Source organism: Lutra lutra, chromosome 17 (assembly GCF_902655055.1).
Source record: "Lutra lutra chromosome 17, mLutLut1.2, whole genome shotgun sequence".
In the NCBI taxonomy this organism is placed as follows: Eukaryota; Metazoa; Chordata; class Mammalia; order Carnivora; family Mustelidae; genus Lutra; species Lutra lutra.
Genome location: NC_062294.1, coordinates 12528892 through 12553835, shown reverse-complemented (window position 1 = coordinate 12553835; position 24944 = coordinate 12528892). Strand labels below are relative to the sequence as shown.

Genomic DNA, 24944 nt, shown 5'->3' with positions numbered 1-24944 from the left:
TGCATCAGCCGACATAGAGCCGCCTTTCTGGAACCAACTAGTAAGCTGATTCGTGCTCAGGTTGATTGGCATCTAGACTGACCAATAATACCTCGTAAAGATAAGGCTGGGCGGTGCACTTTCCATCGGGGCGCTCTGACTGGGCAGGGTTGTGAAGGCTGCGGTCAGCCGTGGCTCGCGGCCGGTGCCGCTTCGCGTCTGCTGGACCAGGTAACCTCGGTCTCTGGGTGGGGGGTCCTTATGGAGGAGTTGGGGAAGGCGACCCTCGGGAGAAGTAGACGGGCCTCGGAGAGATTTGTGGTGTCGCTAGAGCTGCTAGGTCGTGGGCCTGAAAGCGCAACCGCCGCAGCGGGTGCCTGGGGCCAGGCCCCACGAGGCCTCTGGAATCAGGGCCTGCGGTGGACTTGGGGCTACAGCGCAGCGCGGGAGCGACATCTTCAGACTCCTGGGGTGCTGCGGCCGGAGTGGCTTCGGGTGGCCTTGCGGAGGACCAAGACCTTGGGAGGATCACGGTTGCCATTGACTACCTGCCCAAAGCTGAGGTTTTATCTCCTCGGGTTTTAACTCCTCGGGACGGGCGAGGAGGTTCTGTGTGTGTGTTGGGGGTGTGTGCGAGGGTGGGCTAGAAGGATGGAATTCCCCTGTGAGCCATTTCCTAAATTCTTAAAACTAGGCGGTACTTGTTCAGGTTTATCTGGAGGCACTGTGTGTGCCCCGTCCTGTTCTGCTGGTACTTTAAAAGAGAGTGTATTTCCCGGTGTGCTTCCAGTTCGCTAACAGTTTGCTATTAAAGGATCATACCTAATCCTGAATTATTTACTTAGCAATCATTGGACTAGATGTTGAGGCTATTCCCGTATGGTGAGCAAAAATCAGTCATGATTCTCACGGGGGTGGAACTTAAAGCGTGATGGGGGAGATGGACGTTGGACAAACAGTCCAATGGCTGTAGAAGTTTTAAAGGAAGACACCTGAAGCTACCGGGGCGGGGGGTGGGGTGTGGAATAGGGAGAATCTGGCCAAGAAGGAGAAGGCTTCCTTAAGTAAGTGTCTTCGGAATTGCTATATCAAAGTCGAGGAGTTAACTAGGGAATGGAAAAGAGTGGGATAGGGTAGACAACTTACTTGGCAAATGGTTCCTCGCACAGTATGCGTTTACTTATGTTGAATGAGGAAGCAAAACGGGGAGTCTCCAAGTCTTCTGGGATGCAGGTTATTTCCCTCAGCTCCTTCAGAGGAGGAGCAGTGAACGTTTTGAAACCGCTCTGATGTCGCTCAGTCAGAATTGGTACATTAATTTTCGTCACCGTTAAGACTGATTGAGAGCGGGGCGCCTGGGTGGCTCAGTGGGTTAAGCCGCTGCTTTCGGCTCAGGTCATGATCCCAGAGTCCTGGGATCCAGCCCCGCATCCGGCTCTCTGCTCGTCAGGGGGCCTGCTTCCTCCTCTCTCTCCCTCTGCCTGCCTCTCTGCCTACTACTTGTGATCTCTGTCTGTCAAATAAATAAATAAAATCTTAAAAAAAAAAAAAAAAGACTGATTGAGAGCCACGGTGAGGAGGGATGGGGTGTGGCAAAGTTTCTAAAAACCCCAGCCTTGACTCCTTTGCCTGGGCATTAAAGTCCTTATCTGTGGGAGTTTTAGTTCGCTCTGGGGTTCTTTCAGCCAGTGTTTCACCATCTTTTTGCCCAAAGGGCTTTTGTTTCCGTAAGTAGTTGATTGAATTGTGAATTAATCATTTGAAATTGTGGTTAACGGTGAATCACTGTGTGCATCTTTATCTTCTTAGAAGAAGGGAAAAAAACAACTTTGCACTAAGTGACTTGAAGTAATAGCACCCATGTTCCTTTAGGGCTTTCCAGTTTACAAGTTGCTTCCAAGTGTCCGATGGGTTTTGTCTCACAACAGCCGGGAGTAGACGGAGTAAATACTACTTTTTTTTTTTTTAAAGATTTTATTTATTTATTTGACAGACAGAGATCACAAGTAGTAGGCAGAGAGGCAGGCAGAGAGAGAGGAACGGAAGCAGGCTCCCTGCTGAGCAGAGAGCCCCTGGGATCAAGACCTGAGCCGAAGGCAGAGGCTTTAACCCACTGAGCCACCCAGGCATCCCTGGATACTACTTTTTTACACAAAAAGGAAATCGGGCTCAGTGGGTTAAGCGTTTGCCTTCGGCTCAGGTCATGATCGCAGGGTTCTGGGATCCAATCCCACATTGGCTTCTCCTCCCCTCCCCTGCACTTGAGCGTGTGCACTCTCTTTCTCCATCTCTCAAAAACAAAACAAAACAAAAAAACCCAAAAAAGAAATTTGGGACTCAGCAACTTATTTATGGTTAGAGTTGGGTCTCGAATTCTAGAGACTAATGTCAGCCAGATGGTTCCCATTTTTCTGGACAGCCAGTGCTGATGGCACTGTAGTACCATGCTGGTGATTGGCACCTGCTCACCAGGGACTGTCACTTTTTCCCAGCTTGCCTCTCGGGGAAATCATAGTAAGTGTGAAAGAGCTTTGACATTGTCAAGTATCATTTCTTAGCTTCTCTCTTTTCTGAACCCCTTTCTCTTTTACTGGCTCTGAGCTCCACCTCCTCAGTGTGGCTGTAGCATCCTCACCCCTCAGTAACCTAATGGCTGGGAAGGTAGCCATCTGCCAGCCAGTTGTTGTGGGGTGCTCAGGCTACGTGGAGGCAGGTATCGTCCTACTTGCAGACAGTTCCTTGTATAACTGGCCCCATCCCCAGGTCCACTACTGTTGACCGCAGCCTCCCTAAGGTGGTCAGGCCAAACCTAGAGACCCTGGCTTTAGGGATAATGGGACTATGCACGATTGTAGGCATGTAGATGAACACAGAGCTGGAAGGGGCCTTAGAGTCCACCTAATATGGACCCGTCCTTGTGTTGGCGAAGTGAAGTAACTCCATTAAGGATTTGCAGCTAGGACTGGAGTCCAGGTCTTCTGAGCACCCCCTGCATCCCGCAGTTGGCGTCTCTGCTGGATGGTAAACCATGAGGTTTTCATTCCCGTTTCCTAATTCCTGGCCTAGGCCTTGGCACAGAGGATGCGCTGTACATCTTCGTATTTTGGAATAAATGAACACACAAAGAAACACTCCTGCTCTACTTGACGTGTGGGTGTATTGAACCTAATGAGGTTGGCATGGGAAGGAAGAACACGCGGGATTCTTGTCTGCTAGTGCAGCGAGTTTTACTTCAATAATGATTTTAGGCCTGGATGTTACCACATAGAGGTTTTAGGATCAAACAGCTTTTCCAGGGCCCTGGTTTGATTTGGCTTGAGAAGCCAGGAGCCTTGCGTAATGCCTGCTTCCCTCTTAGTTTCAGTTCCCCGAATCTTCCTTCTTTTTTTCCCTCTGCTTAGTTCCGTAGGGTTATTTTCAAGATGGACTCGACCCTGACGGCAGGTGGGATCCGGCAGCGATTCATAGATTTCTTCCGGAGAAACGGGCACACGTACGTTCACTCCTCTGCCACCGTCCCGTTGGACGACCCCACTTTGCTCTTCGCCAACGCGGGCATGAACCAGGTAAGAAGGGTTTTTTTCCTTTTTCTTTCTTTGATTTAACTTTATTTATTTATTTCCTTAATTTCTTTAATTTTGGGGTTTTTTTTTAATAAGATTTTTATGTATTTATTTGACAGAGAGAGAGAGACAGAGAGAGCAATAACACAAGCAGGGGGAGTGGGAAAGGGAAAGCAGGCTTCCCGCCGAGCAGGGAGCCTGCTGTGGGACTTAGTCCCAGGACCTTGGGATCATGACCTGAGCAGAACAAAGGCAGATATTTAATGACTGAGCCATCCAGGCGCCCCTAATTTATTTTTTTAAGTAAGCTCTATACCCATCGTGGGGCTTTAACTTAGACTCCGCGGTTCAGGAGTTGCATGTCCTATCGACTGAGCCAGCCAGGTGCCCCTGCTCTGTATAAAGTTTTGCCTTTACTTTCTTCTAAGGAAAAAGCTATGTTTTCTTAGTCATTGGCTAGATTAATCTTCCTGAGCCCTGAAGAGACCTGTTCACCCAGCTACTGTGATTCTCCTTCACTTCTTCACTTTCTTTTGTTATTTTTTTCTTTCTCTCTCTCTCTCTTTCTTTGGTTCCTTCTTTCCTTCTTCCTCCCTCCTTCCCTCCTTCCCTTCCTTCCTTCTTTCCTTTCCTCTCTTTCCTTTTCTTTTCTTTCTGATTTTATTTATTTGAGAGAGAGTGCACAAGTAAGGGGATCAGGAGAGGGAGAAGCAGGCTCTTCACCAGGCAGGGAGCCTGACATGCGGCTTGATCCCAGAATCCTGGTATCATGACCTTAGCTGAAGGCAGATGCTTAATGGACTGAGCCATCCAGGCGGCCCCCACTCCCTTATTTTTTTCTTTATAAGTGAGTACTTCAGGATTCTTTCAAAGCTTTCCTTTTGGGGCGCCTGGGTGGCTCAGTGGGTTAAAGCCTCTGCCTTCAGCTCAGGTCATGATCCCAGGGTCCTGGAATCGAGCCCCACATTAGGCTCTCTGCTCAGCGGGGAGCCTGCTTCCCGTCCTCTCTCTCTGCCTACCTCTCTGCCTACTTGTGATCTCTGTCTGTCAAATAAATAAATAAAATCTTTAAAAAACAAAAAAAAGGCTTTGCTTTTTTTCACATTCTGAGTCATGTAACTTTATTGATTTTTTTTACCTTTTATATCATTTTAATTTTTAAATTAAATCTTTTAATTACATTTTAATTAAATCTTTTAAAAGATTTATTTATTTAGAGAGAGAGTGTGTGCACATGTGTAGGGGTCAGTGAAAGGGTTAGTGGGAGAGAAAGAGAAAATCTCAAGCAGATTCTCCACTGACCTTGGAGCCCACATGGGGCTTGATCCCAGGACCCTGAGACCATGACCTGAGCCAAAATCAAGAGTCAGATGCCTAACAGACTGAGACACCTAGGAGCCCATAATGATTTTTTTTTAACTCTTTCTTTTTTTTTTTTTTTAATTTTTTTTAAAAGATTTTATTTATTTATTTGACAGAGAGAGATCACAAGTAGACGGAGAGGAAGGCAGAGAGAGAGAGAGAGAGGGAAGCAGGCTTCCCGCTGAGCAGAGAGCCCGATGCGGGACTCGATCCCAGGACCCTGAGATCATGACCTGAGCCGAAGGCAGCGGCTTAACCCACTGAGCCACCCAGGCGCCCCTTTTTAACTCTTTCTTGAAGCTACTGCCACCAGTGCCAATTTGGATCCACTGCTGATGAAACTTTATTAGTAGGATTTATGTTTAGAGTAGTGACCTTTAAAAGATAATTTGAGGGGTGCCTGGGTGGCTCAGTGGGTTAAAGCCTCTGCCTTCGGCTCAGGTCATGATCTCAGGGTCCTGGGATCGAGCCCCGCATCGGGCTCTCTGCTCAGTGGGGAGCCTGCTTCCTCCTCTCTCTCTCTCTGCCTGCCTCTCTGCCTACTTGTGATCTGTCTGTCAAAAAAAAAAAAAATCTCTAAAAGATAATTTGAAAGCTTTGTTGTAATATTGAACATTGTTTATCAGGCTGATTGTGGCCTGGAAGTGGATTCAGGCTACATAATGCCTTCAGGACTTTCCTTTGGTGGTTTTCTTGGAACCCTTAGCCCTGTGGATTGACTGGCCGTTAGAATGTGTCTCACTCTGTACTAACTGATAAGTTGATATTTTCTTTTCTTTCCTGACATAGAAAATCAGAGGCAGTAGGAACAAGAACTATTTCTTTCTTTCTTTTTTTGGAAAGATTTTTAATTTATTCATTAGAGAGAGAGAGAGGGAGAGAGAGCATGTGTGCCAGCAAGAACTGGAGCCCAGGGGAGGGTCAGAGGGGGAGGAAGAAGCAGACTTTCCACTGAGCAGGGAGCCTGATGCAGGGCTGGATCCCAGGACTCTGGGATCATGACCCAAGCCAAAGGCAGACACTTAACCAGCTGAGCTACCTAGGTGCCCCAGTGGGAACACTTTCCTTCTTGTATAACTTTAGCTGTACAATTATACACATGTTTTCAATTATATGTGTGAGTCCTTTCTCTACATCTGGAATAGGGGGCACTAATTTTTCTTTTCTTTTTTTTTTTTTTTAAAGATTTTATTTATTTATTTGACAGAGCGAGAGATCACAAGTAGTCAGAGAGGCAGGCAGAGAGAGCGGGGGAAGCAGGCTCCCTTCTGAGCAGAGAGCCTGATGCAGGGCTCGATCCGAGGACCCTGAGATCATGACCTGAGCTGAAGGCAGAGGCTTAACCCACTGAGCCACCCAGGCGCCCCTAATTTTTTTTTTCTTAAGATTTTATTTATGTATTTGACAGACAGAGATCACAAGTAGGCAGAGAGGCAGATAGGGTGGGGGTGGTGGGTAGGAGCAGGCTCCCTCCTGAGCAGAGAGCCCAATGCAGGGCTCTATCCTAGGACCCTGGGATCATGACCTGGGACCATAAGCCAGAGGCTTTAACCCACTGAGTCACCCAAGTGCCCCAAGGGGCACTAATTTTATGTGGATTTGCAAGGTGATGGGTTTTCTGGAATACTGGGAAGGTTCTCTTTTACTCTGGCATTCCTAGGCATGAGTTTTATCTTCTCCCACATGTGTCAACAATACTTGGTAGAAGAACCATGGGAGTCCAGTATTCGTTTTTTTTGTTTTTTTTTTTTTAAGATTTTATAGATTTATTTGACAGAAAGACAGCGAGAGAGGGGACACAGCAGGGAGAATGAGAGAGGGAGAAGCAGTCTTCCTGCTGAGCAGGGGGCCCGATGTGGGCTCAGTCCCAGGACCCTGAGATCATGACCTGAGCTGAAGGCAGACGCTTAACGACTGAGCCACCCAGGCGCCCCGGAAGTCCAGTGTCCTAATGTTCTCTGAATAACAGTAATTATTAGATTGATGTACTTTGCACTTACTATGTGCCAGGAATTGTTCTACATCTTTTATGTGAGCTGACTCATTTAATGCTCACTCTCTATTGATGCACTGACAGCTCAGGTAAATTGCTCAAGCTGACATAATGGTGAATGCTGGAGTGTGGATTGGAACCCCAGCAGTCGTTTGCTTAGCTTAACTTTTGTGCTGTACTGCCTCTTACTGCTTCTTAATCAGAAATACCTTGATGGGTTTTTGCTTTTTTTTTTTTTTAAACATTTAAAAATAGTATTTATTAGGCATCTGCCCTATTTCAGGTATTATGCTAGATACTGGATATACGAAGATAAGTAATACGGTTTTTGCTTTTAAGGGGTTCATGGTCTAGTTCAGAACTGTCAAATGGAACTTTGACAATGATGGTAATGTTCTATGGCTTGGCCATGTATGATGATTTTTTATTTTAGGGTTTTTTTTTTTTTTTTTTTAAGATTTTTATTTATTTATTTGACAGAGAGAAATCACAAGTAGGCAGAGAGGCAGGCAGAGAGAGAGGAGGAAGCAGGCTCCCTGCTGAGCAGAAAGCCCGATGTGGGGCTCGAACCCAGGACCTGGGATCATGACCTGAGCCGAAGGCAGCGGCTTAACCCACTGAGCCACCCAGGCGCCCCTAGGTTTTTATATTATTTAAGTAATCTCTGCACCTGGCACGGGACTCAAACTTACAACCCCGAGATCCGAAGTTGCATGCTTCACCGACTGAGCTGGCCAGGCACCCCATGCGTGATTAGTGAGCTGATGTGACTGAGGAACAGAATTTTTTGTTTTTAGAAAATTTTGATTAATTACTAATAATTTCATTTTAATTAATTGTACAAGTCACAGGTGACTGGTGGGCTACCAGATTGGACAGGTCTAGTGAGTGGGAAAATAAATAAACATAACAATGTTACATCAAAGTGTAATTTGATAAATCCTGAGAGCAAAATAATACCTTTTCTGCACATGGGTCGTTCATCAAGTTGTGCTGATTTTACTCCCTTAATAGGTCTCAGTTTTTTTCTTCTTTATCACCTTTGCCAATAAGCCTGCACATCATTTTTTAAAATAATAATTTAATAATAATAATAATAATTATAATTATATAATAATATAATGCCTGCCAGAGAGGCAGGCAGAGAGGAGGAAGCAGGCTCCCTGCCGAGCAGAAAGCCCTATGCGGGGCTCGAACCCAGGACCTGGGATCATGACCTGAGCCGAAGACAGCGGCTTAACCCACTGAGCCACCCAGGCACCCCAATTATTATTATTTTTAAAGTAAGCTCTGTGGCCAATGTGGGATTTGAACTCATGACTCTGAGATCAAAGAGTTGCGTGCCCTACCAACTGAGCCAGCCAGGTGCCTCCAGCACATCACTTTTAGACTAGTTCTTCCAGAAGGATGTCCTAATCCCTGACCACCAGAGACTCCTGTGGAAGCATGTGTTTCACCACATCAGTCTCTGGCTGATACACAGATCCAGCAGGTGTTTCCCTGGTGCAGGTGGTGTTGCTAGCAATGGTGGAGACTGTTCGAGAGCAAGGACCAGGGAGAAGCTGCTCTCAGATAGGCTGCCTGTGCCTCTGCCCTGTCAGGCCATGTGCCTCATAAGTGTCTCCGTATTCCAGGCAAATTAAATAAATCACAAACAACAGTTTCTGTGTGGTCTCTACCTGCCACCACATGACCACCTGATAGATCAACACCTCCTTCAAAGCTGAAATGTTCCCTTTCTTTTTTAGTTCAAACCCATCTTTCTGAACACTATTGACCCATCTCACCCCATGGCCAAGCTGAGCAGAGCTGCCAATACCCAGAAATGCATCCGGGCTGGGGGCAAACACAACGACCTGGATGACGTGGGCAAGGATGTCTATCATCACACCTTCTTTGAGATGCTGGGCTCCTGGTCTTTTGGAGATTACTTCAAGGTAAGCTCAAAGAGGAGATCTAAGCCTTCCAGGATGCAGTGTCTAGCATTTGATGATTCTGGTTTATGTTTTGGATATCTTCTATAAATTGATCCTGAATTTGTCTGAATTTTGTGTAGATGTTGTAGTTTTATATTTGCATTCCTTGGGTCTGCACTTTTCTACTTAGCTTAAATAGATTTTTTGGCCACGTTCCACATTTTTCTTTTTATTCTTTTTTGTAGGAATTGGCATGTAAGATGGCTCTGGAGCTTCTCACCCAAGAGTTTGGCATTCCAGTTGAGAGGCTTTATGTTACTTACTTTGGTGGGGATGAAGCAGCTGGCTTAGAACCAGACCTGGAGTGCAAACAGATCTGGCAAAACTTGGGGTAAGAATGCATCTCACATGTTGAGTGTGGAGGAGTGAAGTGATTTCTGACTTGGTGCTGCCGTGGGCTATTAGGGCTTGGGGCGCATTGCCTTGTCCTGTTTCAGGCTGTGCATTTTGAGATGGAGGTGGGAGTGACTAGGAACAATTACCCTTTGGTGCATTCATTGCCTTTTTTTTTTTTTTTTTTTTTAAGATTTATTTATTTGAGAAAGAGCGCGACACAGCGTGAGTAGGGGGCGGGGCAGAGAGAGAGAATCTCAAGCAGGCTCCATGATGAGCAGGGGGCCAGCCATGGGGCTCCATCGCAGCACCCAGAGATCATGACCTGACCTGAGGCGAAACCAAGAGTCAGACGCTTAACTGACTGAGGCATCCAGGCACCCTGTTCATTTTCTTCTTTTTACTTTAACTCTTAGAAAAGGTATAGCTTTTTACCACACTTAGCGGGTTTTTTTTCCTTAAATTTTTTTTAAATTTATTTAATTGACAAAGATCACAAGTAGGCAGAGAGGCAGAGAGAGAGAAGAGAGGGAAGCAGGTTTGCCACTGAGCAGAGAGCCCGATGCGGGGCTCGATCCTAGGACCCCGAGATCATGACCCGAGCCAAAGGCAGAGGGTTAGCCCACTGAGCCACCCAGGCGCCCCCACACTTAGCGGTTTTGCTGTTTCATTCATTCATTTATGAATTAATTACTTTGACTCCAGTAATATTACTCCAATCCAGCTTCCCCGGTACTTGGTCTGAAACCCCTCCTTGCTTAGATTCTGTCATCTACAAGTACTTGTACATTTTGGCCAGTAACACACGCGAACCTTAGATACTTGAATGGGAATCCTGTTTTGCTTGGCTTGTGTGTATCTGGACCCTGTTTATCCAGTGTGTACAATCTTTCCTGAGTGCCTGTCTTACCTAGCAGCTCTCAGGAGGGTTCAGTATTTTAGAAATAATTTTAATTTTACTAAATGCATTTTGGTATCATTTTAAGGTGAGAAAGTTGACTAAATTGAGACATAGAAAAGTGACTTGAAATACTCAGCAGCTATTTTAATGCTTCTGGTGTTTCCATTTTTTAAAATGAAGGAACATTTGTAGAGTAAGTATTTGCTTAAATTCTGGTCATATGATCATAGATGTTTTCATTTTCATGTGTTCCTTTCTAGGCTCTATCTCTGTCTTTGCTCATTTTTGTTTAGTTATGAACGTAGCTTTATGTGTATTTTGTATTCTGTTGTAGTCACGCCTGAGAAGAATCCTGTCCTGCTTCCTTAGCCCCTGCTGTGTCGGCCCAGCGTTAGTCATTGCCAATGAGGGTGCCTTTTTTTTTTTTTTTTTTTTTTAATAGGAATGCATAAGGGTCTCCTTTAGTAGTGGATACAAGTCTGGGCAGAATCCTTGTCAGTGGGGGCACCTGGGTAGCTCAGTTGGTGAAGCGACTGCCTTCAGCTCAGGTCATGATCCTGGAGTCTCAGGATTGAGTCCCGCATAGGGCTCCCTGCTTAGCAAGGAGTCTGCTTCTCTCTCTGACCCTCCTCCCTCTCATGCTTTCTTTCTCTCATTCTCTCAAATAAATAATAAAAATAAAACCTTTACTTAAAAAAAAAAAAAGAATCCTTGTCAATGGCTGTAATTGAGCTTATCTTCTCTACTCTCCGCAGGCTGGATGACACCAAAATCCTCCCTGGCAACATGAAGGATAACTTCTGGGAGATGGGTGACACGGGCCCATGTGGTCCCTGCAGTGAGATTCACTATGACCGGATTGGTGGCCGAGATGCTGCACACCTCGTCAACCAGGATGACCCCAATGTGCTGGAGATTTGGAACCTTGTGTTCATCCAGTATAACAGGTGGCCTTGGGGTCCTAAACTCTTCCTGCTAATAGCAGCACCTTTCCCTGAGCCAAGTAGAGAAAGAGGAACTCAGAGCACAAGGCTGTCTTCTCATCCTCATCTTTGGGGATAGTGGGACAGAGCTAAAGCAAGACTAAAGACATCAGGGGATCTTGTGGACATTATTTAGATTTTTATTTCTCAGGTTTTCCCTCTGATCTCTGAGTCACTGGTGGACCTAATCTTTTATAAATTAGTTTTATTTCACATAGTACCTGCTTCAGGACTATTCCTATAATGTCATTTTTGCTATAATTTGGACTGCGATTTTTTTTTTTAAAGCTTTTATTTATTTATTTGACAGACAGAGACCACAGTATGCAGAGAGGCAGGCAGAGAGAGAGAGAGGAGGAAGCAGGCTCACTGCTGAGCAGAGAGCCCGATGTGGGGCTCAATCCCAGGACCCTGAAATCACGACCTGAGCCGAAGGCAGAGGCTTAACCCACTGAGCCACCCAGGCACCCCTTATTTTGGTTTTTTAAAGATTTTATTTATTTATTTGACCAGAGAGGGAGAGAAAGACAGAGTGGGAGAGAGAGAGGGAGAGAGAATCTGAAACAGACTCCACACTGAGTGCAGAGCCTGATGTGGGGCTTGATCCCACAACTGAGAGATCGTGACCTGAGCCAAAACCAAGAGTTGGATGCTTAACCAGCAGAGCCACCCAGGTGCCCCTGTGGACTGCAGTTTTATTTATTTATTTATTTATTTATTCTTAAAGATTTTATTTATTTATTTGACAGACAGAGATCACAAGTAGGCAGAGAGGCAGGCAGAGAGAGAGAGTGGGAAGCAGGCTCCCCACAGAACAGAAAGCCCGATGCGGGGCTCGATCCCAGGACCCTGGGACTCATGACCTGAGCCGAAGGCAGAGGCTTAACCCACTGAGCCACCCAGGCACCCCTTATTTTGGTTTTTTAAAGATTTTATTTATTTATTTGACCAGAGAGGGAGAGAAAGACAGAGTGGGAGAGAGAGAGGGAGAGAGAATCTGAAACAGACTCCACACTGAGTGCAGAGCCTGATGTGGGGCTTGATCCCACAACTGAGAGATCGTGACCTGAGCCAAAACCAAGAGTTGGATGCTTAACCAGCAGAGCCACCCAGGTGCCCCTGTGGACTGCAGTTTTATTTATTTATTTATTTATTCTTAAAGATTTTATTTATTTATTTGACAGACAGAGATCACAAGTAGGCAGAGAGGCAGGCAGAGAGAGAGAGTGGGAAGCAGGCTCCCCACAGAACAGAAAGCCCGATGCGGGGCTCGATCCCAGGACCCTGGGACTCATGACCTGAGCCAAAGGCAGAGGCTTTAACCTACTGAGCCACCCAGGCGCCCCATGGACTGCAGTTTTAAAGCTCATTTCCTTGAGACCTGCTTCACCCTTTATTTTTTATTCTTTAAAGATTTTATTTGTTAGAGAGAAAGCACAAGTGGTGGAAAGAGGAAGAAGGGGAGGGAGAAGCAGACTGTCCATGAAGCAGGGATCCCGATGTGGGGCTCGATCCCAGGACCCTGGGATCATGACATTTAACTGACTGAGCCACCCAGGCTCATGCCTCACTCTTTCACAGGCCCCAGAGTGCTTCCGTTTTCCCTTCCACTCTTCTCCCAACAAATCAGGCAGAGGCAGGTGGCAAATAGTCACAGCCTATCATCTGTGCTACATAACAGAGTTTTAACCAGCGGGGAGAGGTGGCACCTAGAGTCCTTGTTTCAACTTCTCTTTCTCTGGATGATGCAGGGAAAGCGATGGCATTTTGAAACCTCTTCCTAAGAAAAGCATCGACACAGGGATGGGCCTGGAGCGACTGGTGTCTGTACTGCAGAATAAGATGTCCAACTATGACACTGACCTTTTTGTTCCTTACTTCGAAGCCATTCAGAAGGTACTGGTCCTATTGCAAACATGCAGATGTCTGTGGAGGTTTCTAGGTTGTACTGTCAGCAGTACTGTCAAAGGTAAAATAATCATGTCTTTGCCAGCTAAGGGTACCTGTAACCATCTGTTAATTGAATTGTTAATAACTTAAGAGGCTCTAAGCATAAGGTACTGAGGTTTGTTGAGTGCAGGGGTCTGGCTGGAGGCTCTTTCTGTCCCTTTTCTTAGTATTAAAAGATCTGGGAAGAGGGTCATCCTTTCCCTTATGCCCATTCAGTTCTCGTGGAATCTTCTAGGGCAAGGCGGTGCCAGAAGGGTGCTTCCTAATGAGCTGCCTCCTGGTTTTTATCTTTAGGGCACAGGTGCCCGGCCATACTCGGGGAAAGTTGGTGCTGATGATGCTGATGGGATCGATATGGCCTATCGGGTGCTGGCTGACCATGCCCGGACCATCACGGTGGCACTGGCTGATGGTGGCCGACCTGACAACACAGGGCGGGGGTAAGTCTGTTACACATGGGGCAGGGTTAGGACTGCCACTGTGAGTTTGATGACTCTCCGGGAACTTACAGCCATTCTTTATGCTTGTTTTCTTTGTCATTTAGGTAGTTGGAGGGATCCTTGTATTTTAGGGATTAAGAGAGTTTCAGCTTGTGTTACAGAGTTGCCACTTTTATTAAGTCTTTGTTGCTAAGTACAAGGTAAGATAGAGGTTGTATTTTAGGTTGTCTGGTAGGATATTGGAAGGGTGGGATGGGCTCCATATTGATTAGCTCCAGGCAGTTTTCTTACTGATAGGCAGGTCCTGAGATTTGAGTCATCAGCCATCTGGGCTGAACTTGACTCCATCTCTGGGTCAGCAGAATGTGGTAGAAAAACACGTATTTGTTGGGTATATTCCTGAGTTTTCTGCTGGAATGAATGTCCTCAGGGGCTCACAAAAAAAGGACTTAGGTAAAAGAAAGTCTCTGGAAAAGTCAAAATGCTGGTCATTTGCTTTGGGTAGAATTCCAAAAACCCCATTAAAAAATGCTTGGAAGGTTGTCTAGAGGAGGTGGTCTTCTGCCTGTTTCAGGTATGTGTTGAGACGGATTCTCCGCCGGGCTGTCCGATATTCCCATGAGAAACTCAATGCCAGCAGGGGGTTCTTTGCCACGTTAGTAGATGTTGTCGTCCAGTCGTTGGTAGGTGTATCTCCCTGCTTACCTCTGTTCTGCTAGTGCACGTAGCTTAGAGGGCTGGGGTGGGAGTTAGCATACTGTTAGTGAGAGTTTTTAAGGTGCTCATGGAATGGTCTGTCTTCAAGGAGTCCACGTCTCTGTTTTCCCTTTGCCAGGGTGATGCATTTCCTGAGCTGAAGAAGGACCCAGATATGGTGAAGGACATCATAAATGAAGAAGAAGTGCAGTTTCTTAAGACTCTCAGCAGAGGGCGCCGCATCTTGGACAGGAAAATTCAGAGCCTGGGAGACTGTAAAACCATTCCTGGTAAGGACTAGTTTGTTCCTTTCTTCATCCAGGTTCATCTTTCCAGAAGAGGAAAGCCCTTTATCACAATTGACAGTGGAGTCCCCTGTCTCCAAGGGCTAAGGATAGCTTGGTTATACTGTTTTTGGTATAAAATGGGGTTTATAGTAAAATTAGAAAAGTAATATGTTAATGTGGCAAAGTATTTAAATAACATGGAAGTAAAAAATGAAGATTCTCTTTCCTCCTGTTACCTCATTTCTCAGAGGTAACAGTTCTTAAGAGTTTGTTGGATAACTACTCAGGACTTTTCTCTGTTTGCATACATATGTATGTAGGGTCGTGTGTGTGTGTTTTCTAGCAATAATGGAATATACGGTATGTACTGTTGTGCAGCTTTGCTTTCTTTCTTTCTTTTTTTTAAACTAGACTGGAAAATTAAAAAAAAATTTTTTTAACTTCTTATTGCAGCATAATGCACAAGGGGAAATCCTGATGAAGTTCCACAAAGGGAACACTTGTGTTCCGGTTAAGAAACAAAACTTTTCCGGGAGACCTCTTGTACTTCCTCCAGATCAATCTGAAAGATTTGTTGGATTTTCTGACAAGTGCACAGAATCAATACTAACTAGCCTTGTCTCCAGTTCCTTCTGTCACTGCCAGCTTCCTTTGGGAAGTGCTTGAGATGGCAAAGGAGGGGACTTCCATGTCATTCTTACACAGTTCCTTTGTGCCATGCAGGGGACACTGCTTGGCTCCTCTATGACACCTATGGGTTTCCAGTGGATCTCACAGGACTGATTGCTGAAGAGAAGGGCCTGGTGGTGGATATGGATGGATTTGAAGAGGAGAGGAAACTGGCCCAGGTAAAGAATTTAGGGAGTGAGCTGAAAACCCAACACTAAACAAGGCACAACTTGGCTGCGAAGAATAGGAGTTTCCCTCCATTAAAGTCTTCGGAATTCCATTTTTCCCAAGACCAGTGAGTGTCTCACAGGGGCATTTTGGCCCCAGGGGATATTTGGCAATAATATATGAAGATGTTTTTTGGTTTTCACAGCTGAGTGTGGGATGCTGTCGGCATCAGGTGGGTAGAGGTCAAGGGTGCTGCTCAACATCCTACCGTGGACAGCCCCCTACAACAAAGAATTACCTGGCCCCAAATGTTGGTAGTACTGAGACTAAAAAACTGTTCTAGAGCTTTCTGTTGGGCTTAGTTTAGCAGTCTGGTTTCTAATTTCTTCAGAATTCTGGTTCCCGCATTGGGGTAACTGCTGTTTATTTCTCTTACTGGAAGCTGAAATCACAGGGCAAGGGAGCTGGAGGGGAAGACCTCATTATGCTGGACATCTATGCTATTGAAGAGCTCCGGGAGAAGGGTCTGGAAGCAACAGATGACTCCCCAAAGTATAATTATCATTCGGACTCCAGTGGGAGCTATGGTGCGTTCTTGTGTTACTGTGTGTACCTTGGCCAGGTCTCAAGATTAGGAACCTAGGGTATTCAGCAGAGCCTCTCCTGTAGTCCTGTAGAGTCGTGCTCTGTAATTTTATACTCCTAGAGACCCATGGCTACTAATTTTCTAATCCTTTATTTTGGAAGAATTACAGATTCATAGGAAGTTGTGAAAAAAATTTACAGGGACAGTCCTCGTACTCTTTACCCAGTTTCTCCTAATTGTAACACCTTTCAGGAAACCAGGAAATTGGCACTGATACAATCTTCAGTGGCTGCTGAATTTTGCATCAGGATAGCGGCATTCTAGGGGCGCCTGGCTGGCTCAGTTGGTAGATCATGTGACTCTTGATCTTGGGGTCATGAGTTCAAGCCCCACAGTGGGTACAGAGATTACTTAATTTATTTTTTATATTTGAAAAAGTATTTTATGTATTTAGTTGAGAGAGACAGTGAGAGAGAGCAGGAGCGGGAAGGAGGGCAAGAGGCAGACTCCCCGCTGAGCAGGAGGCCAATGTGGGGCTCGATCCCAGGACCCTGGGATCAAGACCTGAGCTGAAGGGAGACGCTTCACTGACTGAGCCACCCAGGTGCCCTGAGATTACTTAATTTAAATAAATAAGTAAAGAGAAAAGGATAGAATAGAGGCATTCTGAAGTTAAGAATCAAAGAAACAGGCAATATGTGTTTTTGCTTTTTTGCATCAGCTGAGATCCCTAAATCTATCCAAGCAAGCCCACAAAATGAATACATTCTTTATGACTTGATCTTGGGAGTAGGGAGTTTATTATTAGTCCTAAATGTTCAGATTCACTAGGTCCCTGTTCAACAGCTCAGAGGTAGAGTGACCAGAACTGTCCCAGTAATGTGAAAGTCTCCCCTGGTCCGAAGCAAACTGACAGGTGGTCACTCTACTGAGTGTTATATTCCCGGCTCTTAAGCCCTTTTGGGGAGTCTAATGGTCTTGATTGTAAAATAAAATCAGACAGTTAGGACCTAAGGAGAGTTTGAGAAATAGAATCCACGAATGTGTGAGTGAAGTCCTTGACCCTCTTTTCCCCCTTCTGTCCAGCATTTGAGAGCGCGGTGGCGACAGTGATGGCTCTGCGCAGGGACAAGATGTTCGTGGAGGAAGTGTGCACGGGCCAGGAGTGTGGAGTGGTGCTGGACAAGACCTGTTTCTATGCCGAGCAAGGCGGGCAGATCTATGATGAAGGCTACCTGGTGAAAGTGGAGGACAACAGTGAAGATGTGAGCCAACAGTTCATCCTTGTTAGCCGGGGATGGGGGCATCCAGTAGAGGGCTGGGCGTGGGCTGGGGTAGCCTTTCTGGCTTCTCACACTCCTGGCCTTGGGGAGCAGACACAAGTGATCTTTGGGTATGGTCCATTGTCAGTGTTTCTGAGGCCAAGGGAGCTGCCTCTTGTACCACTGATCCCACTGCAGTTAGGTCCCTCTTAGCAGGATCCCTCTGGTTGGGCTGTGTTCGTTGATCCTGGATTCCTCCAGGCTTTCCTCATGAATAAGATGTAGCTCTCTGGAGGGCAGACTCCCTTGCAGAAGCCTCAGCCTCTATCTCTGCACTGCTGACTCTGTGATCTTGGAGGAGTTACCTCGTCTCATGGACTTCAGCTTCCTTACGATGGCTTTACATTCTCTAGCATGCTCCTTAAGGGAATGTCTGTTTCTGTGTATATACACACATATATTTGTACACATATAAAGTGGTCTGTATCTTTAACGGTAAATACAGATACCGTTCAACTGTAAAATGAAACCGGTATTTTACCAGAAAAAGTGAGTTTATTGGGAAGTACCAGAGAATTGCAATTTGGGACATGCGAGCTATGGCAAAAGCACAGGCAAGTCCTGCAAAGGAAGGAAGGGAACTGCCATTTTATGGAGAAGGCGGAGGAGGAAGTTGGGTGGAGGGTTATTTTAAAGGAAAGTTCACTGGAGAAAATCACAAGCTTGGGGTGATGGTGGTTTCTCATTGGCTGAGTTGCTTGCAGGGGTAGTTGATTTCTCCTAGGAGATGCAGTGTATATCTTTCCTTGTGAGGGCCTGTACTTGATGGTTCTTTCCTGTCGAGCATTCCACTTGGTTCAGTAATTGACAAATTCTTTCTGAAATTATTACTGTTCCTGTTCTAGCTTCCCCTTCTAGCCGCTGGGCTCCACTTCTGTGTGATTCCTTTTGATTAATTTTCAGTGGATAATGGTGCGCGTGTATGTATACAGTAATGCTATTAATGGTATAATGTGTGTACACACTAGGAAGGAGGAGCTTAGAGGATGTGTAATATGTAGATATAGAGAGAGGATATCATATATATATATATGTATTTGGGTTTATTTACATATTATTCTTCCCCTGGACTCCTCTTAGAAAACAGAATTCACAGTGAAGAACGCTCAGGTGCGAGGAGGGTATGTGCTGCACATAGGGACCATCTATGGCAGCCTGAGAGTCGGGGACCAGGTCCGGCTGTTTATTGATGAGGTGAGTTACATTATACTGCTTGGCGTTGGACCTGGTTAGTAATCCTCTCCCTTTTATTTTTATTTTTGTAATTTAAATCTCTGCTTTATCGAGGTATAGTTGACATACAAAATTTTAAGATATTTCAAGTGTATGTCATAGTGACTCAATATACATTATGAAAAGAATTCATCTCCTTTGGCTCTAAATTGGTCCAATCATGGTTGTCACTCCTAAGTGAATTCGTGAGATTATCCTAAGTCTGATGCAAGAGAACATTCTGTGATGGGTGCAGCTGTGAGTTACTAAATGGATATGTTCTTAAGTCAGAGGACTGTGATTTTATCTTATTCTATTTTAATTAATTTATTTTCAATAATCTATACCCAGTGTGGGGCTCAATCTCATAACCCCGGGATCAAGATTAACCACTTCCTCCAGCTGAGCCAGCCATGTGCCCCAGATGACAGTGACTTTAGTTGAGATTTATAGACTTGTTTCATGGATGGTCTTTCTCCAGATTAACTGCAAATACTTCTTCAGGAGCCTGGGATCCTGTATTAATTAGGAAATAGGTTCTGTTCATGTGACTGAGCTCCAAATTAACAGTCACTTAAAAGTAGAAGTGTGTTTCTCATCTCCAAGTCCAAGCTGATACAGATACTCTGCCCCGCAAAGTCATAGGGCCCAGCAGCCTTTCCTTGCTTATTTTTCTGTCCTTATTCCTGCAGTGTTGCCCTTCATTTCACAGTCCAGGAAGGTAGCCACTGGATCCATTTCTAGGTCAGGAGTTGACAAACTTTTTTTTTTTTTTTTTTAAACAAAGTTCCAGATAGTCAGTATTTTCAGTTTTGTGAGCCATACCGTCTTAAGTCACAACCATACACCTCTGGTGCTGTAGCATAGAAGCAGCGTAGATAATGTGTAAACATGTGGGTTTGGCTGTGTTCCAATAAACCCGTTTATAAAAATGGACAAAAGGCTGGATTTTGGCCCACAGGCCATAATTGGCCAACTCTTACTTCTTACTCTAGGTAGTGGGAAAGAGGAAGGGGAGGGCGTGTTCCTTCCCTTTAAGGGTGTGTATCACATCTTCTCACAACAAACTGACCAGAATGTAATCATATGGCCACAATTCGCTGCAAGGGAAATGGGGAGATGTAGCCCTTAGTCCGGGCAGCCACGTGTCCAACTAAGAATTCTAGCAGTCGGGAGGGAGAGAGCAGGGATTGCAGGATGACTGGCAGACCTCTCCACCAGCTGCCCCTGCCCTCCACAGCCCCGACGGAGGCCCATCATGAGCAATCACACAGCCACGCACATCCTGAACTTCGCCCTGCGCTCCGTGCTTGGGGAAGCGGACCAGAGAGGCTCCCTGGTTGCTCCCGACCGCCTTCGGTTTGACTTCACTGCCAAGGGAGCCATGTCCACCCAGCAGATCAAGAAAGCCGAAGAGATAGCCAACCAGATGATTGAGGCAGCCAAGGTAGGTTGGACTGTGCGTCAGTTCTCGGGCCGTGAGCCCTGCTCCTTCCTACACCGGCGTCTTTCTCCGTGGAGCCCTCTCCACAGTCCTGATGCTCTTCCTCATGGGACCACATCCTGCGGAGCACACAGATTTGTTCAAAGCCGTAATTCTTAGCTGCATGGGGTGGAGGGACCTTAGGGACTCTAGGGAGGGGGCAGAGGGAGGTCTTTGCTCCACTCCCTCCAGAGCTCTTCTGGTTCTGTCTCACATGCAGCACATCTGTCTAAGATCTGGTCTACCAAAAAAGAAGATTCGGTTCACAGTTTAGCAAAGCATTGGGAATTCCTATTTTGAGCTTCTTGACTTTACACCTGGGTGCCTTATTCCAGGAGGCTCAGGGCACATGATGAGAGCCAGGATTAGAAACCAGAGTCCTGCCTGTAAGACTGTGCTTTCCCTGCTGCTTTGTACTGCATCTCCTGAGATTTTTCCCCAGCTTTGTTCTGTTTTCTTTCCATGCAGCCTGTCTACACCCAGGATTGTCCCCTGGCAGCAGCTAAAGCCATCCAGGGCCTACGGGCTGTGTTTGATGAAACCTACCCTGACCCTGTGCGAGTCGTCTCCATTGGGGTTCCCGTGTCCGAGCTGCTGGATGACCCCTCTGGCCCTGCTGGCTCGCTCACTTCTGTTGAGTTCTGTGGGGGAACGTGAGTACATCAGGGAACAGTGGATGGACTCGCTTTTTGTTAATTTGGTGCTGTCCTTGGAGGATGTGAGTAATAGGCTAGACCCACTCTTACTTTTCTAAGGCTAAAACAAAGTTCTCAGACATATACTTGCAGACAGCATGCCCAAGAACTTTAGGGTTCTCTGAGCTCCTGGGGAATAAAACCTGTTTACAGGATTGTGGTGAGATTTTAAAGGTAATCCTTGGATATTCTCAGCTAGTGGCAGGGACAGAAGACTATAGTTTCTATTCCAAAGGGGACCAGAAATAGAATGAACACAGAGTCTGCCAGCACGAACACTGTGTTGGGCATTAAGGATTACAAAGCACTTTTGCTTGATTTCATTGGAGTTTCACAGCAGTCCTGTGCGGGAGAATTCTCCGCATTTTATACCCGAGAACACTGAGGCTCAGAAAGGTGGTGTCTTGCTCAGTGCCTGCGTGTTCTCAGCCCCAGCTGGGCTTTCTCTGACTTGCTGGGCTTCCTGGCCTGAGTCCTCCCCTGAAGTCCACGTGAAGGGCCTCTTCCCCTTGTCCTGTTGAGGGAGCTTCCCCCGGATCTCAGAGACCTCAGGCCCTCACCATGGGCTCCCGGGTGCGGTAAGGACCAGGGTGCGTGGGTTCTCTGGTCACTGTGGACTTTGTGTTGTTCCATTCAGGCACCTGCAGAATTCAAGTCACGCGGGCACTTTTGTGATTGTGAGTGAAGAAGCTATTGCCAAGGGCATCCGGAGGATCGTTGCCATCACGGGGGCCGAAGCCCAGAAGGTAAGTGTGGCAGCTGGTGTTGGCTTATGGGAACAAGGCAGGAGTCGTGCAGTCTGTGAGTCTATAGTGTAGATGGTTCCATAGCTGCTATGCTCAGAATTGGAAGTACAGTGCTACTGTCCGAACTGTCCTCCAGTGACCCCCACGTGGTCACTCCAGAGAGCCACCATCGTGCGGAACTGCCTAACTGTGCTGGCTTTAATCTTTAAAAATATACATTAATTCTGCTGTTTGTTCCATCATCTCTCGGCCTCTAGGAGGGTAAGCCATAATTTGGCTGTAGCTTCCGGTGCCCCAGCACTCACTCACATCTCCCCAAGGGTACATGCCTAGTTTGAGACACACAGTGCACGGGGATGGTTGCCCCAGGGGTGGGGACTGTAGCCGGGGCCCGAGGTGTGCTGAGGCTTGAGGATCAGTTCTTGTGTTGGGGTGAGAAGGGCTCCTGACTTGGGAGTTCTTGGTTCTCCCCTAAGCCTAAGGTGGTACAGTCTTTGTGCTAGTCAGGTGCGTGAGGAGGGCGCCCCTCCTGGGGCATGAGGCTGCCAGGACTTGGTCCCTAAAGAAAAAGAAACTTCTGCCATGTTGGGGGCATGTTGTTCTGTAGCCTGCCATCAGTGCACCCGCAGTTTACCGGTAGAGTGAAGCTGAAGGTTACCGCACGGGGGTTTACAACTCTGCCCCTCTCCAGGCCCTCAGGAAAGCAGAGAGCTTGAAGAACTCTCTCTTGGTCATGGAGGCCAAAGTGAAGGCTCAGACTGCACCAAATAAGGACGTGCAGAGGGAGATCGCTGACCTTGGTGAGGTACGGGCTGCCTCCCTCCTTAGGCCCCGCTGAGGGCTAGATGCATCGGACGCTCCTGCAGAAGCCTCAGGTCCTGGTTCTCAGTGCAGTGGCCCCACAGGGGGCTTGGTGGATCCTGGCCTGTGGACCCCCAGAATCCACTAGCTGCCCCACTGCCGACGGCAGGGCCCATTCTCAGCACGAGGGGGCACCAGTGTTGAGGGAGTGTGGAGAAGGGGTGCCCACTGTTCTCAGGCCGCCTCATGTCTGTTATGTGGAGGCTTCCTGTGAGCCTGTCACAGTCTATATTCACTGCCTGGTGGGGATCAGCTCTCTGTGTCTGCCCCTTTCCCACTCGCCCTACTCAGTACGGCACCAGTAGTTGCTCATAGAGTGACTGGTCTCTAGGCTAGTGGATACCTTTTTGTTTTTTCTTTCCTCCTGGATATGAGTCAGGGAAGACTTTGGTGTTCAGAGCCAGAAGGGTGGGCTGGTCTTGGGCCTCACATCTTAGCTCCTTGTGGTCTGGACTCCGGTGGTATTATGGTTCTGGTTCCAGGCCCTGGCCACTGCAGTCATCCCTCAGTGGCAGAAGGATGAATTCCGGGAGAATCTCAAATCCCTGAAGAAGATCATGGATGACCTAGACCGGGCTAGCAAAGCCGATGTTCAGAAGCGCGTGAGTCCTGCCGTGCTGGTGGGTGGAAGGGAGCCTGGAGAACCCAGGCGGAGACTGTGTGGACAGCTGTCTGGGCCTTTGACCTGAGCCCTCTCCTCTGGATTTCCTTGCAGGTGTTGGAGAAGACAAAGCAGCTCATCGACAGCAATCCCAATCAGCCCCTTGTCATCTTGGAGATGGAGAGCGGCGCCTCGGCCAAGGCAAGGGGCTGGGACGCCACGTGCTGCTCTGTGCCTGTCCAGTACTTGTCTCCTCTTGGGGGATCAGCCCTCTGGTGGCTGAATTGTGAGCTCTGTGGCTCTTCATGGAATGGTGGCCTGATGGCCCGCTCTCTGGGATTGAGGTTAGGTTGAGCCATGGAGAGATCCGGTGACTGGAGAGCTCCAGCTCCTCGGGATGGAAGGCGAACCTCAGAGCTGGAGTGTGGGCAGAGCCTTGTGCTTGGGTTCTCCTCCCCGTACAGTCTCCTGGGACCAGCACCTGCTCTGAGAGAGGGGGGCACAGGGGATGCTCTCAGAACTGGACTCTGCAGACTCGCTGTACAGTGGAGAGCTTGGCTCCCTGTCCCTAGGCCTGGCCTGATAGCAGGTTTTCCCACAGGCCCTGAATGAAGCCTTGAAGCTCTTCAAGACACATTCCCCTCAGACCTCTGCCATGCTCTTCACAGTGGACAATGAAGCTGGCAAGATCACGTGCCTGTGTCAAGTCCCCCAGGTCAGAATACCCTGCAGCCCTGTGCCGGCGGGGAATGGTGTTGGAAGCTTGGCTCTTCTCACAGTTGTTTGCCAAGGCCCTTGTGTGCGTGTGCCGCCAGTTAGAAACAGCCGTCCTCCTGGCCCTGTTTGTCACCTCCTCCAGCACCCCTACCCTCAGGCCATCTCCTTGGGAAACACGTTCCACTGTGCTGATATCTGGCCTGGCAACTCCGTGTGCCTCACCTGGGCTGGGGCACCAGCTGTAGGATCCGTCTCAGCCCTGGCAGCCGCACCGGGAAGGGCAGGAGTCGGGCTCAGGGGTTCCCCCATCCTTTTTCATTTCCTCCCCTCTCCATGTCTTCCTCAGTCTCGTCTTCTGTCCTGACTCCCACTTGTTTTTGTTTTCCAGAATGCAGCCAACCAGGGCCTGAAAGCCAGTGAGTGGGTGCAGCAGGTGTCAGGCCTGATGGACGGCAAGGGGGGTGGCAAAGATGTGTCCGCTCAGGCCACAGGCAAGAATGTGGGCTGCCTGCGGGAGGCGCTGGAGCTGGCCACTTCCTTTGCGCAGCTTCGCCTGGGAGATGTGAAGAACTGAGGGGCAGGGGAAGCTTCCACTGGGAGGCATCCTTCCTTCTCCCGATGGATCTGTCCAGCCAGCTCTCCCATCTGCCACGAGGACATTCGGGTCTTGGGACCTTTAAACAGCCCTCTCTGCTCCTAACCCAGCAGTAACGAACTCACTCACCTGAAAGCTGGCCTGTGACTCCTGGCCCATGTTACATTTCTGCCCTGAGCCCTACACACCAGCACCATCCGTCTGAAACCGCTACCCCAGGATTGCTATTTATCACTGTCCTGCTCGTGTCTGTAGATAGAGTTCCTCGCGGGCCTGAGGGTCTGGGTCCGCAGGGAGGGGTCCTTGTGCTGCAGAGAATAAAAGGACTTTGTGCAATACCTGATGATGCTGCGGGATCTCGTAACCGCCCGCCTCCCCAGAGCCCCCTTGTGGCAGCCCGCGGCTCCAGCTGGCTTCTGGCTCTGTCCTCACCAAGTCCAGCCCCAGACTCCTGAACTTCGGGAGTGGCTGCTGGGAGGAGGTGGCCCATAGAATGGGGAGTTGAGGGTGAGATGAGAGAGACATTAATCACTGAATAGAAGATGGGCCACGTGGTTACTGGAAGCAGTTCATAGAAGAAGTCCACTTCTTCCCTTCCCTTTTGAGGAGTCGTCAGGGCTGAGACCAGAGGTTTTCTCTGGTACGGGACATACTTAAGGGGCATTAGTTGCCTACCCCCACCCCTCTGACCCAAAGATGGACCGTGAGGATTGGGACCTGCCTGGTCCTGAATCCTTCACTCAGGTCTGAAGACAGCTGGGCTTGGAAACTGTGTGCAGGGGAGGTTAAAGGTAAAGGTACTGCTTGCTTGTGCTGGCTCTGGCTG

The 24944-nt window shown here is 47.7% G+C and overlaps 1 protein-coding gene across 2 annotated transcripts; it reads left to right on the top strand.

Moving 5' to 3' along the window:
- The first annotated feature begins 95 nt into the window (after nucleotides 1–95).
- On the top strand, nucleotides 96–24456 carry AARS1 (alanyl-tRNA synthetase 1). Of its 2 annotated transcripts, none has more exons than XM_047712392.1 (21): nucleotides 96–210; nucleotides 3381–3545; nucleotides 8646–8834; nucleotides 9059–9204; nucleotides 10863–11054; nucleotides 12842–12986; nucleotides 13335–13480; nucleotides 14055–14163; nucleotides 14316–14466; nucleotides 15187–15311; nucleotides 15743–15887; nucleotides 16973–17151; nucleotides 18289–18402; nucleotides 19661–19867; nucleotides 20372–20556; nucleotides 21236–21344; nucleotides 22036–22149; nucleotides 22688–22807; nucleotides 22921–23007; nucleotides 23408–23521; nucleotides 23912–24456. In XM_047712392.1, exons 2-21 carry the CDS (start codon nucleotides 3402–3404, stop codon nucleotides 24095–24097), a joined length of 2907 nt encoding a protein of 968 aa, XP_047568348.1. In that variant the 5' UTR covers nucleotides 96–210; nucleotides 3381–3401; the 3' UTR covers nucleotides 24098–24456. The 2 variants fall into 2 exon arrangements, with proteins under 2 accessions (XP_047568348.1, XP_047568349.1); XM_047712393.1 differs by lacking the exon at nucleotides 96–210 and adding an exon at nucleotides 270–542.
- The last annotated feature ends 488 nt before the right edge of the window (nucleotides 24457–24944 follow it).